This window comes from Nerophis lumbriciformis, linkage group LG10, assembly GCF_033978685.3.
Source record: "Nerophis lumbriciformis linkage group LG10, RoL_Nlum_v2.1, whole genome shotgun sequence".
Classification (NCBI taxonomy): domain Eukaryota; kingdom Metazoa; phylum Chordata; class Actinopteri; order Syngnathiformes; family Syngnathidae; genus Nerophis; species Nerophis lumbriciformis.
Window position 1 is genome coordinate 41,028,192 of NC_084557.2, and position 15,483 is coordinate 41,043,674.

Below are 15,483 nucleotides of genomic sequence, written 5' to 3' on the forward strand. Positions count from 1 at the left end.
ACCCTAAAGAGTATCTTATTCACCATTTGATTGGCAGCAATTAACGGGTTATGTTTAAAAGCTCATACCAGCATTCTTCCCTGCTTGGCACTCAGCATCAAGGGTTGGAATTGGGGGTTAAATCACCAAAAATGATTCCCGGGCGCGGCTCCCACTGCTGCCCACTGCTCCCCTCACTTCCCAGGGGATGAGCAAGGGGATGGGTGAAATGCAGAGGACAAATTTCACCACACCTAGTGTGTGTGTGTGACAATCATTGGTACTTTAACTTAAAATTAACTTTACACATACAAAAGCACATTTAATTAAAAAACCGTTATTATGGTCTTACCTTTTACTTATAAATGAAGTCCATGCGCAGCTCCTTCTGAACAAAAGCATCGATAACTTGTTTATAGAAGTCTTCCTTATCTCTCTTCAGTTTTAAAAGTCTCTCTGTCTCGATGGAGATCTTCTTTAATTATTACCTGCTGCATTTATTGATTGAAAGTCCAGTTTAGAAAACTGTTTTATTTTAGATATGTAATCCTCCATGTTAGGCGAGAGGAAAAAATAAACGATCGCTGCTAAATGTCGCTGCTTGTTGTCACTTATTCTGCAGCCGAGTAGTCCAATGAATGATCTCTGGGATCACTAGTGCCCTCTACCAACAGGAGGCGGGATTACTGCGAGCCTCAGCCAGTGCGTCTTCGCAGACGTTTTATGATTGCTCAGCACAAGAAATACGTTACACACATACAGTTGTTGACAAAATACACTGTACATTATATACCTCAGCTAACCAAACTATGGAAATGTATAATATAATTCATATAGCAATACGGTCTCACTGCACAGCAGGCCAGCAGTTAGCCGAGTCATTGTGCAATCCATGGTGAGGCTCAACTGGCTGGTGACTCACCGCAATTCTCTTCTCAGTATTTGAACGGCAAATGTGAAAATTCAGCGATTTTGAATAAAAATAATCTAAAACTGGTGAAGTTAAATGGAAAATAACTTTATAGTATAATCACTGGATACATATAACAATTTAATTAATTTTTTTTCTTTTTACATTTTTTTTCTTTCCATGGTGGCACGTGAGGCCTCGCCTCACCTGCCTCCCCTGACTGCACGTCACTGATAGAAATGCATGAAACATTATGGTCTTCCACACCGACAATACACTTTCTGGTCCAACATAAATAAGTTGGGAAATAAAATTTTCGGACAGAAAGGAATTTAGGAGCTCAGTGTTGAGTTGCTTTGTGACTTGGGCATCTGGTCCAGATGACTCCCGGACACCTCCCTAGTAAGCTGTTCCAGGCACGCCCAACCAGGAACAATTTCTGGAGTAAATTTACCAGACGTTATCTATCCATCTAAAACGGATCTACTAACCTCGTGATCAGATGATGGTGTCTCCTAAATGAGCAAAATATAGAACGCAATACATTCAGAGTGTCCGTGCACCTGTATATGGAGAATATACGCTGATTAAAGGGGAACATGATCACAATTTCAGAATGGTTAAAACCATTAAAAATCAGTTCCCAGTGGCTTATTATATTTTTCGAAGTTTTTTTCAAAATTTTACCCATCACGCAATATCCCTAAAAAAAGCTTCAAAGTGCCTGATTTTAACCATCGTTATAAACACCCGTCCATTTTCCTGTGACGTCACATAGTGAAGCCAACACAAACAAACATGGCGGAAAGAACAGCAAGCTATAGCGACATTAGCTCGGATTCAGACTCGGATTTCAGCGGCTTAAGCGATTCAACAGATTACGAATGTATTGAAACGGATGGTTGTAGTGTGGAGGCAGGTAGCGAAAACGAAATTGAAGAAGAAACTGAAGCTATTAAGCCATATCGGTTTGAACCGTATGCAAGCGAAACCGACGAAAACGACACGACAGCCAGCGACACGGGAGAAAGCGAGGACTAATTCGGCGATCGCCTTCTAACCAACGATTGGTATGTGTTTGTTTGGCATTAAAGGAAACTAACAACTATGAACTAGGTTTACAGCATATGAAATACATTTGGCAACAACATGCACTTTGAGAGTGCAGACAGCCCAATTTTCATCAATTAATATATTCTGTAGACATACCCTCATCCGCGCTCTTTTCCTGAAAGCTGATCTGTCCAGTTTTGGAGTTAATGTCAGCAGGCCAGGGAAGCTAGGGTCGATAGGGGGTTTAGCTCGCTCGTCTGCGGGAACAAACTGCTGCCATTGCTTGCCGTGCTACCGAGGTCCTTTGTCCCTGAATTGCTCACACACTCCGGCAGATTCAATGGGGGTCTGGCGGCAGATTTCTTTGACTTTATCGTTGGAAATGCATCTGCTTTGAGTGTCGCAGGATATCCACACATTCTTGCCATCTCTGTCGTAGCATAGCTTTCGTCGGTAGTGTGCGGAACAAACCTCCAATTTCTTGCCACTTTCGCATCTTTGGGCCACTGGTGCAACTTGAATCCGTTCCCTGTTCGTGTTGTTACACCCTCCGACAACACACCGACGAGGCATGATGTCTCCAAGATACGGAAAACAGTCGAAAAAACGGAAAATAACAGCTGATTTGACTCGGTGTTTGAGAAAATGGCGGCTTGCTTCCCGATGTGACGCCACGTTGTGACGTCATCGCTCCGAGAGCGAATATTAGAAAGGCGTTTAATTCGCCAAAATTCACCCATTTAGAGTTCGGAAATCGGTTAAAAAAATATATGGTCTTTTTTCTGCAACATCAAGGTATATATTGATGCTTACATAGGTCTGGTGATAATGTTGTCCTTTAACATAACGGCCACAATACTGGCAGTAGGTGCAAATAGAATCATATAGCACTCGCAATGTGATTAATCAAGGCTAAAACTGTTTTGCGTTTTTATTTAAAATGTGCGTGCAAACTGCTACAGTAGAGGGGTAAAATAAGTTGATTTCATATGCTTATTTGTGTTTCATTGTATCCATTAAACCATATTCAATTGTATTTACAATCTGCATAGTATGTCAAAACACCATTTAAACATCGAAAAATGCCACAAATTCAGTCAGTCATTTTGAATATTGCGCTCCGAATACCTTCGGCTATTTTCGGAGATTGACATCACATTAGTAACACTTCTCCACTCTGCAATGTTATCAGATCAGTCATACTGGAAATACACAAAAACTGGAAAGAGATGTGTTGTTTATCAGTCACAATCCTTATGTAAGACAAGAACACAAATACTTGGCTTTCTTTATGCATTCGAAATCGTAAATAAATAGTCAACAATCGAGGGTCCTCTGTTGCACTCATTATACTCTCTAAAAACATCCAGTAAGTGCTAATAATATTCCATTTACATGTCGAGACCTGAAAATGAACCAAATATGAGTGATATTGTTATTATAAGCGCCATCGCAGACAGACTATTTTAGTGGCGCATTGATAGCAGTGAGGTAATGGTAGCTTACGCTGCTGTTGTTGACACACTGAGTTATATATCAATATAGATCAAAACAGTCAGCAGGGATAAGCACACATGATTGTATTTTTTAATGACAAAAAAAAATTAAAAAATACACCACTTTTGCACTTTATACCAATTGTACAACACCCCCACTAATAATACACACAATTTTATAGTTTGTTTGGCGTGTAGAATATGAAAATCAATTGTGTAACAAGTTAATGTCTTTCTTTGAAGAAGTTGTGGCCATCATGCATTGTTGCCAGACAAATTCCTTCATTTTACGCTCACATATCTGACCAAAATGTTTTCATCACGGCCTAGTTTGCCATTTCTCATTACATTGTGTTAATTGCGTCCTCTCATCATCTGCAAATAAGCTAATCAACTGAGGACACGCCGCCAACAACGTGAGCTTCCTGGAGCTCCTAAATGCGCCTGCCCGGGCATCTTGCATGCATCCCGTGGCTGCAAGTGAACCTGCTGATGTGATTGCTTCTGAGAAATGTCATCATTTATTGATGTCTCCATTAAAGCGCCATTGAAGTCGGAATAGAGTTGGAGACGCGGAGCGGGTGGGAATGGCGAGCCTACAAGCTAACTGCAACTGAAAAAGTGGTCCGTCACACCAGAAGTGTGACCCCCCTTTCAGTTCTTCTCCTTGGCTCACTTCAGAGTGTTGGAGCAATTATATGTCAGTCAAGCAATAACATTTTTTGAGCATGGATTTTGACATTAATGAATTCACATTCAACCACAGTCACAATAAAAAGCATGTCAAATATTCATAGCCCTAACAAGAAGTGCAAAAAAAGACCCCTTTTGATGGCAAGTTTAAAAAAAATGCCAGGTCGTTTACATCTCAACATATTTTAGTATCACTTTGTTATATGTCGCCGGCAATAAAATGTTTTCTATAATTACTCCTTCCTCCCCCTCATTGTTTAATAATGTAAAGAGAGCATTAAGTTTGAATACCCTTGCTTCTGGCAGAGCATCTATTGTGATCTATCGCCGCTGCGTTTGCATGGCACTCATGCAAGATAAATCTATTACATAGAATTGAAGGAAAATAGCTACAGAGTACAAAACTACATGGAACATCGAGCAACATCAAAGGATGTGTGTGGTTTTCTTTGGTTTTTGTGGCTTTTTTTTTTTTTTTTTTTTGCCTATGTCAACTTTTTATACACTTGTATGACTGTTAAAAATGTTATTAAAACATTGCTCTATCCCAGGGGGGCATGGAGGAAAATATTTTCCCATGTGGGCCGGACTGGTGAAATCACGGCATATCCATCCATCTTCTTCCACTTATCCGAGGTCGAGTCATGGGGGCAGCAGCCTAAGCAGGGAAGCCCAGACTTCCCTCTGCCCAGCCACTTCATCCAGCTCTTCCCGGAGCATTCCGACGAGTTCCCAGGCCAGCCGGGAGACATAGTCTTCCCAACGTGTCCTGGGTCTTCCCCGTGGCCTCCTACCGGTCGGACGTTCCCTAAACACATCCCTAGGGAGGCGTTCGGGTGGCATCCTGACCAGATGCCCGAACTACCTCATCTGGCTCCTCTCCATGTGGAGGAGCAGCGGCTTTAGTTTGAGCTCCCCCCGGATGGCAGAGCTTCTCACCCTATCTCTAATGGAGAGCCCCGCCACCCGGCGGAGGAAACTCATTTCGGCCGCTTGTACCCGTGATCTTGTCCTTTCGGTCATAACCCACAGCTCATGACCATAGGTGAGGATGGGAACGTAGATTGACCGGTAAATTGAGAGCTTTGCCTTCCGGCTCAGCTCCTTCTTCACCACAACGGATCGATACAGCGTCCGCATTACTGAAGACGCCGCACCGATCCGCCTGTCGATCTCACGATCCACTCTTCCCTCACTCGTGAACAAGACTCCGAGGTACTTGAGCTCCTCTACTTGGGGCAAGATCTCCTCCCCAACCCGGAGATGGCACTCCACCCTTTTCCGGGCGAGAACCATGGACTCGGACTTGGAGGTGCTGATTCCCATCCCAGTCGCTTCACACTCGGCTGCGAACTGAACTTTTGCCGCATAAATGTTGGAACATATTCCCGCTTGAAGCCAAACCACCGCCGAACGATGGATTCCGTGCTGTTTTGCTTGGTAATTAATTCTTCCTTCATTTGTTACCAGATTCGCAACTTCTCTCTCTCGAATTACCTCCCGCACCTCACCGTTAGCATCACAGCTAACGTTACCATGTCGCTACCTCTCTGCTCCGCGGGAGCGTGTGACGTTGCACACGTGACGTGTGTAAGAAGGTGCGCTTGGTTTGCGTCTCTGTGAGAAGGAGAGACAAGAAAGAGTGGGAAACGCTTGTAGTGTAATGCCCGCAGCTAAAAGCAACTACGACAGAACGTATACTCGAATATCACAATATAGTCATTTTCTATATCGCACAGAGTCAAACCCGCGATATATCGAGTCTATCGATATATCGCCCGGCCCTAACTCCACCTATAACTTAAAAATAAAGACAACTTCAAAATTGTTGTTTTGTTTCACTTTGGCCAAAAATAGAAGACACACATTCTTAAAATTTACACATTACAAGTAATCCTCTTGGCAAAACACTTCAGGTTAGTTGAACATTCTGAGGAGAAAATTGGTGCGGTTTCAAAAACACCATAAAGAACACAATGAACTTAGATTTTGTCTGTTTTTTGTTTTTTTTTACAAAGCCATTAAACTTTAAGCACTAACTGTTCAACACTCATGTTGGCAGTTCACCAATAAAGACGTGTTTGGAAACGCAATCAAGTGTTTCCTCAAACTGCCACATTAGTGAGATTTACAACTGCCACAACACACTCATTTATCATCATTCAAATACATTGATAATATACTCAAAACAAAATAAATGACACCATTATAGCCGAATTAAAGGTAACATCGGATAAGCGGAAGAAAATGGGTGGATGGATGGATAACTATAAACTTAAAGGCCTACTGAAATGCAATTTTCTTATTTAAACGGGGATAGCAGGTCCATTCTATGTGTCATACTTGATCATTTCGCGATATTGCCATATTTTTGCTGAAAGGATTTAGTAGAGAACATCGACGATAAAGTTCGCAACTTTTGGTCGTTGATAAAAAAAGCCTTGCCTCTACCGGAAGTAGCAGACGAGTAGCGTGACGTTACAGGTTGTGGAGCTCCTCACATCTGCACATCGTTTACAATCATGGCCACCAGCAGCGAGAGCGATTCGGACCGAGAAAGCGACGATTTCCCCATTAATTTGAGCGAGGATGAAAGATTTGTGGATGAGGAAAGTGAGAGTGAAGGACTAGAGGGCAGTGGGAGCGATTCAGATAGGGAAGATGCTGTGAGAGGCGGGTGGGACCTGATATTCAGCTGGGAATGACTAAAACAGTAAATAAACACAAGACATATATATACTCTATTAGCCACAACACAACCAGGCTTATATTTAATATGCCACAAATTAATCCCGCATAACAAACACCTCCCCCCTCCCGTCCATATAACCCGCCAGTACAACTCAAACACCTGCACAACACACTCAATCCCACAGCCCAAAGTACCGTTCACCTCCCCAAAGTTCATACAGCACATATATTTCCCCAAAGTTACGTACGTGACATGCACGTACGGGCAAGCGATCAAATGTTTGAAAGCGTACTCTCGGTACCGTGTCTGCGTATCCAACTCAAAGTCCTCCTGGTAAGAGTCTCTGTTGTCCCAGTTCTCCACAGGCCAATGGTAAAGATTGACTGTCATATTTCGGGAATGTAAACAATGAAACACCGGCCGTGTTTGTGTTGCTAAAGTTGGCCGCAATACAACGTTTCCCTCCTACAGCTTTCTTCTTTGCTGTCTCCATTGTTCATTGAACAAATTGCAAAAGATTAACCAACACAGATGTCCAGAATACTGTGGAATTTTGCGATGAAACAGACGACTTAATAGCTGGCCCACATGCTGTCTCAAAATGTCCTCTACAATCCGTGACGTCACGCGCTGACGTCATCATACCGAGACGTTTTCAGCAGGATATGTCGCGCGAAATTTAAAATTGCACTATTGGCATGTGTTGCAATGTTAAGATTTCATCATTGATATATAAACTATCAGACTACGTGGTCGGTAGTAGTGGGTTTCAGTAGGCCTTTAACCAATGTGAACTTGGTAGATTTAAGCATAAAATAAAATAGAACAAACAACAAATGTAGAAACACACATTTTTGCAATGGAGTTCAGTATGCACATCGTGCATTCAAGCAATTGCGAGCACTGCACGGAACTTTAACTACAAAGATCAAGTTGACTTTAGTCTTTGCATCTTACCGTTTCATTATTTTATCTGTAAGTGGGTAATTTACAATTAAAGAAGGTATTGAGCGGCGATACCGTCGCTATCTGCTGCCAGCCAAAACAGGAGCAGCCGATTGTTTGTACCTGCACTGTTTGGGGTAGCGGCAGCTAATCCAGAGAGCGCTTACAGTCATCTGACATTTCATCTTAAACAGTGTGATGTGTGATGTGAGTTAATTGCTATTTCAAACATCCAGTGGACACATTTAGAACAGCAGTTTCTTTCATTAAAAAATTGCAGTTCATTTTTATACTCTGCAAACTCATTTTGCAAGCTGCAGTCTGGATTAAACCTGTTCGTACGTTTGACACCCCTCCTCTATCCTGTTGGTAAAATAAACCATGGAACTTTATATTTTTGTTGTCATTATATTTCATGGAAAAACCTGTTTAGTATTTCTTACAGATAGACAACCATTGTTCCTGACCTGAATAGATTGTAAGGTTCTACTCTCCCTCCAGTAATATTGTGCTAAATAAAACAAATTGTACATACTGTAGAATCCATTGTTAATACTTGTTGTTTTCAATAGCTGAATATTTCCTTATATAAATGCGTTAGGCTAATCAACATTTTTATTTTTTCAGGCTCCTCCAGGGAAGTAAAAGCTCCGGACAAGGTCTCGGAGCAAATTGTCCAGAAGCTGAGAGGCAAGAAAGAGTTCACTGTGCTGGTGACCCTCAAACAAGAGCACCTCAACTCAGGGGTCATCCTCTCCATCCATCAGTCGGAGAACAGGTTAGCAATATCGGAGCAAGTCACACATTACGCTATTACACAGGAGTACTACTCAAACAAATTGTTCTTCGGACCGGATTTTCAGAACGCTAAGGACTAAAGGGTTCGGACATCTCCCATAACTATTGGTTCTATTTTTAATATGTCAATGCAAAGCTCTGCTGTACTTTTAAATTGTTTATGTCACAAATAGTCCTAAAAAAGTCATACTATACCAGGACTTGAATTTTAACTTTTTAAGGTCACTTGCCTTAAAGAGGGCTCATATTTTAGGGCACCAAGGCAAGTTGGAAGGGCACCAAGGCAAACATAATTATATATATATATATATATATATATATATATATATATATATATATATATATATACTAGGGTGCAACAACTAATCGATTAAATCGATTAAAATCGATTATAAAAATAGTTGGCGATTAATTTAGTCATCGATTCGTTGGATCTATGCTATGCGCATGCGCAGAGGCACATTTTTTATTTTTTTATTTTTTATTTTTTTAATAAACCTTTATTTCTAAACTGCAACATGTACAAACAGCTGAGAAACAATAATCAAAATAAGTATGGTGCCAGTATGCTGTTTTTTCCCCAATAAAATACTGGAAAGGATAGAAATGTAGTTTGTCTCTTTTATCCGATTAATCGATTAATCGAAGTAATAATAAACAGATTAATCGATTATCAAATTAATCGTTAGTTGCAGCCCTAACATATATATATATATATATCAGTGACGTGCGGTCACACCTGCCATCATGGAAAGAAAAAAAATGTAAAAAGAAAACAAATTAATTAAATTATTATATGTATTCAGTGATTATACTATAAAGTTATTTCCCATTTAACTTCACCAGTTTTAGATTATTTTTATTCAAAATCGCTGAATTTTCACATTTGCCGTTCAAATACTGAGAAGAGACGGTGCGGTGATCAGCAGCCAGTTGAGGCACGTCACTCAGTTGTGCCTCAACATGGATTGCAGACTCGGCTAACTGCTGGCCTGCTGTGCAGTGAGACCGTATTGCTATATGAATTATATTATACATTTCCATAGTTTAGTTAGCTGAGGTATATAATGTACAGTGTATTTTGTCAACAACTGTATGTGTGTAACGTATTTCTTGTGCTGAGCAATCATAAAACTGCTGCGAAGACGCACTGTGTGAGGCACGCAGTAATCCCGCCTCCTGGTGCCGGTTAATGCACCCCCGTGCAGAGTGCACCCCCCGACGGGAGCGCCACACCAACCAAAGCCCACACCCAAACCCTCCACGTGCAAGACCGAATCCACCCAAAAAAAGTCACTTAACAAGAAGCCAAAAAGTGCAAAAACAACAATGCTCGCGCCGGAGGAGCCGTGAACGACTGCAGGAACACAACATTAGGTACACCTGCAGACTGCAGCACGGATTTCATATTGCATTCATTCACAACTCCTCCAACACGAACACCACTGTTCCCGTACTTATAAGTAAAGGTAAGACCATAATAAGGTTTTTTTAATTAAAAGTGCTTTTTTGTGTGCTACAGTTTGTATGTGTAAAGTTAAAGTTAAGTTAAAGTACCAATGATTGTCACACACACACTAGGTGTGGTGAAATGTGTCCTCTGCATTTGACCCATCCTCTTCTTCACCCCCTGGGAGGTGAGGGGAGCAGTGGGCAGCAGCGGCGCCGCGCCCGGGAATCATTTTTGGTGATTTAACCCCCAATTCCAACCCTTGATGCTGAGTGCCAAGCAGGGAAGAATGCTGGTATGAGCTTTTAAACATAACCCGTTAACTGCTGCCAATCAAATGGTGAATAAGATACTCTTTAGGGTTCATATGTTTGTAAATCTGACTGTGATGAAGTCAGTGCCTCACCAGCCATCAACCTCACCGCACGTCACTGATATATATATATATCCATGCATGCATGCTTTGGAGCCCCTGCCTCAAAAGAAAATAATAATAAACCTTTTTTTTAATTTAATTAATTATTAATATCAAATTGTCAGCTTTTTCTCATTACATGATGCCTTTATCTCTGATTTTACATTTTTATAGAGGGAGGTATTTTATTATTATGTATTTATTTTTGTAAGTTATGTACCGTACATTCATATGTACATGTAGATGCTGTATTGGGACTGATCCATTAAGAGTTTGAGCAGAAATATGTTGTATAAGAATTAACTATACACGATAACACATTAGCAACGTGCTATGTCACATGAATGGTTTTTGAAATAATACCTTTGTGACATGAAAAAAACACAATTAATGTAAAAAAAACATGGCGTTTACTTTTTGATATCAATATAAAACACAAAGCAGTTTGGCTAATGAAGATGAAGTCTAAAAACAAACTTTGTTCTTCTCCGACGCCCCCTTGTGGTTCAGTGCAACAGTTTGGCCAACAAAAATAAAGAGGAGTTATACCTCTCACATCGAATACATAATCTTCACAGACTGCGTTCAGTTCGATAAAATGACATAACATTTTAGCTAGTACTGATGTTATTTGAACACTGATACGGTTAGCAGTTAAATAAAGGAGTGAACATCCCAGTAAACAAACTAAAGACTTTACAAACAAGTTGTGACAACGTTCACGACACATCACCTGCTCCATGTTTCCTCACCTCATTAAGTCTCAGTCACAGCAGCTGATGGACGCTGCATTGAGAAAATAAAAGCAACATCAAATCGTTTTCTCCTTCGTATACTTTTAGTGTAGGGACAAGTGCGTCTGTCTCCAATATTATCCACACCTGTCTCCATCTAAACACAGCAGTGCGCTCTTAAACGCACGGCGGGAAGCAAGGGAAAATGACATTAACTCCGAGGGGAAATTTCCAGAGCAAAGTCTGTGTCCCTTGTCCGTCATGATAATCAAGCCAAACGAGGCTAGTGCGCATGTGCCTGACTTCGTGTTGCCTAAAATGCATTAATAAATGACGGGGTTTTGGTAATTAAAAAATTAGACTCATTACTAACTGTTGGGAATTTTATAGCAAATTATCATTTATTGCTACATCCCTAGTCCATTAACAAGTAAAAAGTCAAGGACGGCCACCGCATGTTCTTGCCGTCAGATGTTGGTCAATTTTTTTAAGGCATTACGGCAAGTGACGAGGGCGGTCGCGGCAAATGCCGCGGTTGCCGTGGTTAAATTTGAGCCTTTTATGTACATGTAATAAAGCACAAGCCATGTGATAACGTGAGTAATAGATCGTCATAGTCTCGTCATAGTCATAGTCTGCTGTTTTCTACCGTAATGACCTACAGCCATAATAGTCAAAGATCATCCATATGACAGGAGTTAATGCCAAAATGCTCCTTACAGGCGCTTTTAAGCACCTAATACAAAAACGTTAGTAAAAGATTCTTTATATGACAGGGATGCCCCATTGTTTTTAGAGGCTAATACAAAAAGGCTAGTCAACAAATGTTTTTATGAACCTACAGCCAAAATCAATAGTCAAAGATCCCCTATACAACGGGACAACTCTGCTATTTTTGAGCAGCTAACATTGCTAATCATAGATCCTCTATATCAGGAAGCAAGGACACTTTATTGTCATTGCACAAGTACAACAACATTTCATTTTCAGCACAGACAGGTTCAAGAGCAGACATACATTGTACAGGGTGACAGAACAGGAACACTGATGGGTCACCACTTACGATGTGTGGGAGGGCCCCTTTTAGCTCTGCTCCAGTCATTTGTCGGACCGCAGGGTGATAAGAAGAGGCAAAGGCATAGGACGGGGGAGGGGCTACATGTGCATATGTGCAGTCCAAGGGGTGTTTGTGTTATGTCTGTAGACCTGGAGTTGCTCTGCAGGCACGGCGAGCAGAGCTCACCTCCACAGGTGTTGTTGACAGAGAAGAACGTTGTTGCGTCTTCGCTGCACTGTCCTCCAGGGGAATCTCGAAGTAACAACCTTGTCAAGTCGCTTGTAGCCAGGGAAAACAATCGAGATTAGAATGTTTGTGTTTGAGTGAGCGAAAACAAATTTTTCATTCTAATTGTTTATTTCTGATCCTAATATTAATCTTGCAGAGCAGACGTCGTCTCCAAGATTTTGTCTAGTTTGCGATTTAGTGGTCCTCAAGCCCCGGTCCTTGGACTAGTAACCGGCCGCTGACGGGTTCATACAAGCCTGCAAAGAAATGTGTTTCAAATGTTATTTTTTGTCTTCCGGGTATCTTTTTTAGAAATAATCCCCATTTGCGCCCATATGTCACACTATCGCACTTGATTGAGCTTTCTCAATCATTGCGCGTGGTTACGGTAAGCTAACAAAATGAGTTGCAGGGAAACAAGGACAGTAAGTCTATATATTAAGATGAGTTTATTTTGGTGTGATAATACTATAGTGCCGTACCATAGAGCGCACCAGATTATAAGGCGCACTGCCGATGAGCGGGTCTATTCAGGTCTATTTTCATACAAAAGGCGCACCGGTTTATAAGGCGCATTAAAAGGTCATATTATGATTTTTTTCTACATTGAAAACACTCCCTTGTGGTCTACATAACATGTAATGGTGGTTCTTTGTTCAAAATGTTACATAGATTTTGTTTTACAGACCATCTTCAAGTCGCTCTCTGACCGTCGCTTATGTGGGCGGTCTTATTTACATGGCTGCACTTCCACAGCGTCTTCCCCCTGTCATCTTAGTTATATCGGTAATTTCCACTTCCATAGAGAGTCTATTGACATATATAAGTTAAAACTTTATGTTACTTTATGGCAACAGCGGAGAATGAATGCCCCACAACAAGAGGATAGAAAAAAAGAGGCTTATCGACGACGGCGTCGGCACAGACTACAATGGTGGACACATGTACATTTTCAGGACTTATGCAGATCCCAAATACACATCAGTAGTTACCAGAAGGTAAGACAAGTTGGTTTTTCATAATATTGCAAAGCAAAACACCAGATAATATCTCTACTAATAGGTGCTATTTTGGGGTCCTTATACACACCATAATAATACCGTATGTTGAAGCAGAGTACGTCTGACTATGGTAGCCGTAATGCTGCGACAATCCATCAAGTGGTGCAGCTTAATAGCTTACCAAAGTCGTACTAAAAACGATTTGACAGATTTTTGAGTGTGTTGTGTAATGTTCTATATTCTCATTGAAACATTTAAAGTTTTGGTGTTGTTTACTGGCCTCATCTTGCAGTCTACACGTATCTCTTATGTCCGACTGCCATCTACTGGTCACACTTATCATTACAACCTGTACCAAATAAAATAGTTTCGAGGTCGGTAAGCACAGCCAGAATTATCCCGTACCGTAGGCGCACTGTTGAAAGGATTTTAAGTGCGCCTTATGGTCCGAAAAATACGGTAACTGGTGTGATATGCGTAAACTGCAATAGTTTTCCCCCTGCATTCATATTACATTATTGTTTTTATTTTACCGTCCCTCTCCACCATTTGAATAACCCTGCGCTAATAGCTTGTGCACATTGTGCGTCCTCACCAAAGTAGAGAATAATTACAGCCTATCAGCACAATGTCTCACATATTGATTGAAGTTTTAATATCTTCATTTGCTTTTTTTCTTCATGTTTTACACTCTCGCCCGAACAAACAGAGCAAATCACCCCCCGTATGCTAATGTATTATTCACAGTCCATCAACGAGCCAAACGCGGCGCTCGTAATCGTGGATGGAAAACTGATGAGACCGTAACTGCAGTTAGCGGGCCGATGTTTCCCATTAGTCGGAGCCAGCCGAGCCGGCGGGTGATCACAACGCGGCCATCCCGCATAATGCCCCCCCCTACAGATTGAGCAGTTTGTACATTAAAGTCAGTCCTGAGAAGACAGAGCTTGCCGTGATGGTAATGACCTTCCTCGACGCTGATTAGCCTTCCCGGGAAACATTTGCATGCAACAAAAGCACAAACTAATTCCAAGGAGCGTCCGTAAGAAGAGCGTGTGAAGAGTAAATCTATCCAATAAATCAACCTCGTTTTTACACTGGCACGTGTGTCTGTTAATCCCTTTGAACCTGTGCACAGTCAAGGCAGAGGCGACGAGCTGCCTCCATTACTGTCACTCACTTCAACGATCAAAATGCTGCGCGAGGTTTCGCTATTATTTTGCTGATGCTGCACTTCAAAAACCATGCTTGAGTACCCTCGACTAATACAATGTAAACGGTTGACAGTCACGCTTTTGGATGTTTGCAGGTTCCTGGAGCTGGAGAGCAGCGGGCAGCGTAGCGAGGTGCGTCTTCACTACCGGACCAAAGGCCAGCAGCCCCATACTGAGGTGTTCCCCTACAGCCTGGCTGACGACCAGTGGCACAAAGTGTCTGTCGCCATCAGCGCCTCTCATGTCATCCTGCACGTCGACTGCAACAGGTGAGTTGCAGGGAAACCAAATACCCTCATGACAACCAGCTTTTGGTCTACTTTGGGTGCTGGTTAGCGCCTTGCATGGCAGCTCCCTCCATCAGTGTGTGAATGTGTGTGTGAATGGATAAAATGTGGAAGTAGTGTCAAAGCGCTTTGAGTACCTTGAAGGTAGAAAAGCGCTATACAAGTACAACCCATTTACTTTTGCCATAGTTACACACAATTTTATTAAATTATTTTATATTAAAATATTTTTTTTTCTTTGAATACCGTATTTTCCGGACAATAGGGCGCACCAGATTATATGGAAAAGAGATATTTGATCTCAGTGGGATTTTACCTGGTTAAATAAAGGCTAAATAAATTGTTTTTTATTTTAAAAAAAATAAATAAATAAATAAGGCGTACTGCTGATGAATGGTCTATTTTTGATCGGTTTTCATATATTAGGCACACCGGATTATAGGGCGTATTAAAGGAGTCATATTATTATTAGAAATGTCCGATAATATCGGACTGCCGATATTATCGGCTGATAAATGTTTTAAAATGTAA

The 15,483-nt window shown here is 41.3% G+C and overlaps 1 protein-coding gene across 2 annotated transcripts in view; it reads left to right on the forward strand.

Moving 5' to 3' along the window:
* The window catches only part of nell2a (neural EGFL like 2a), a 389,930-nt gene that overhangs the window by 49,696 nt on the left and 324,751 nt on the right, over positions 1 to 15,483 (forward strand). For both annotated transcript variants that reach the window (XM_061969587.2, XM_061969588.2), the window contains exons 3-4: positions 8,396 to 8,546; positions 14,761 to 14,934. In XM_061969587.2, coding sequence (XP_061825571.2) covers positions 8,396 to 8,546; positions 14,761 to 14,934 — 325 coding nt within the window. The remainder of the gene's footprint in view (positions 1 to 8,395; positions 8,547 to 14,760; positions 14,935 to 15,483) is intronic.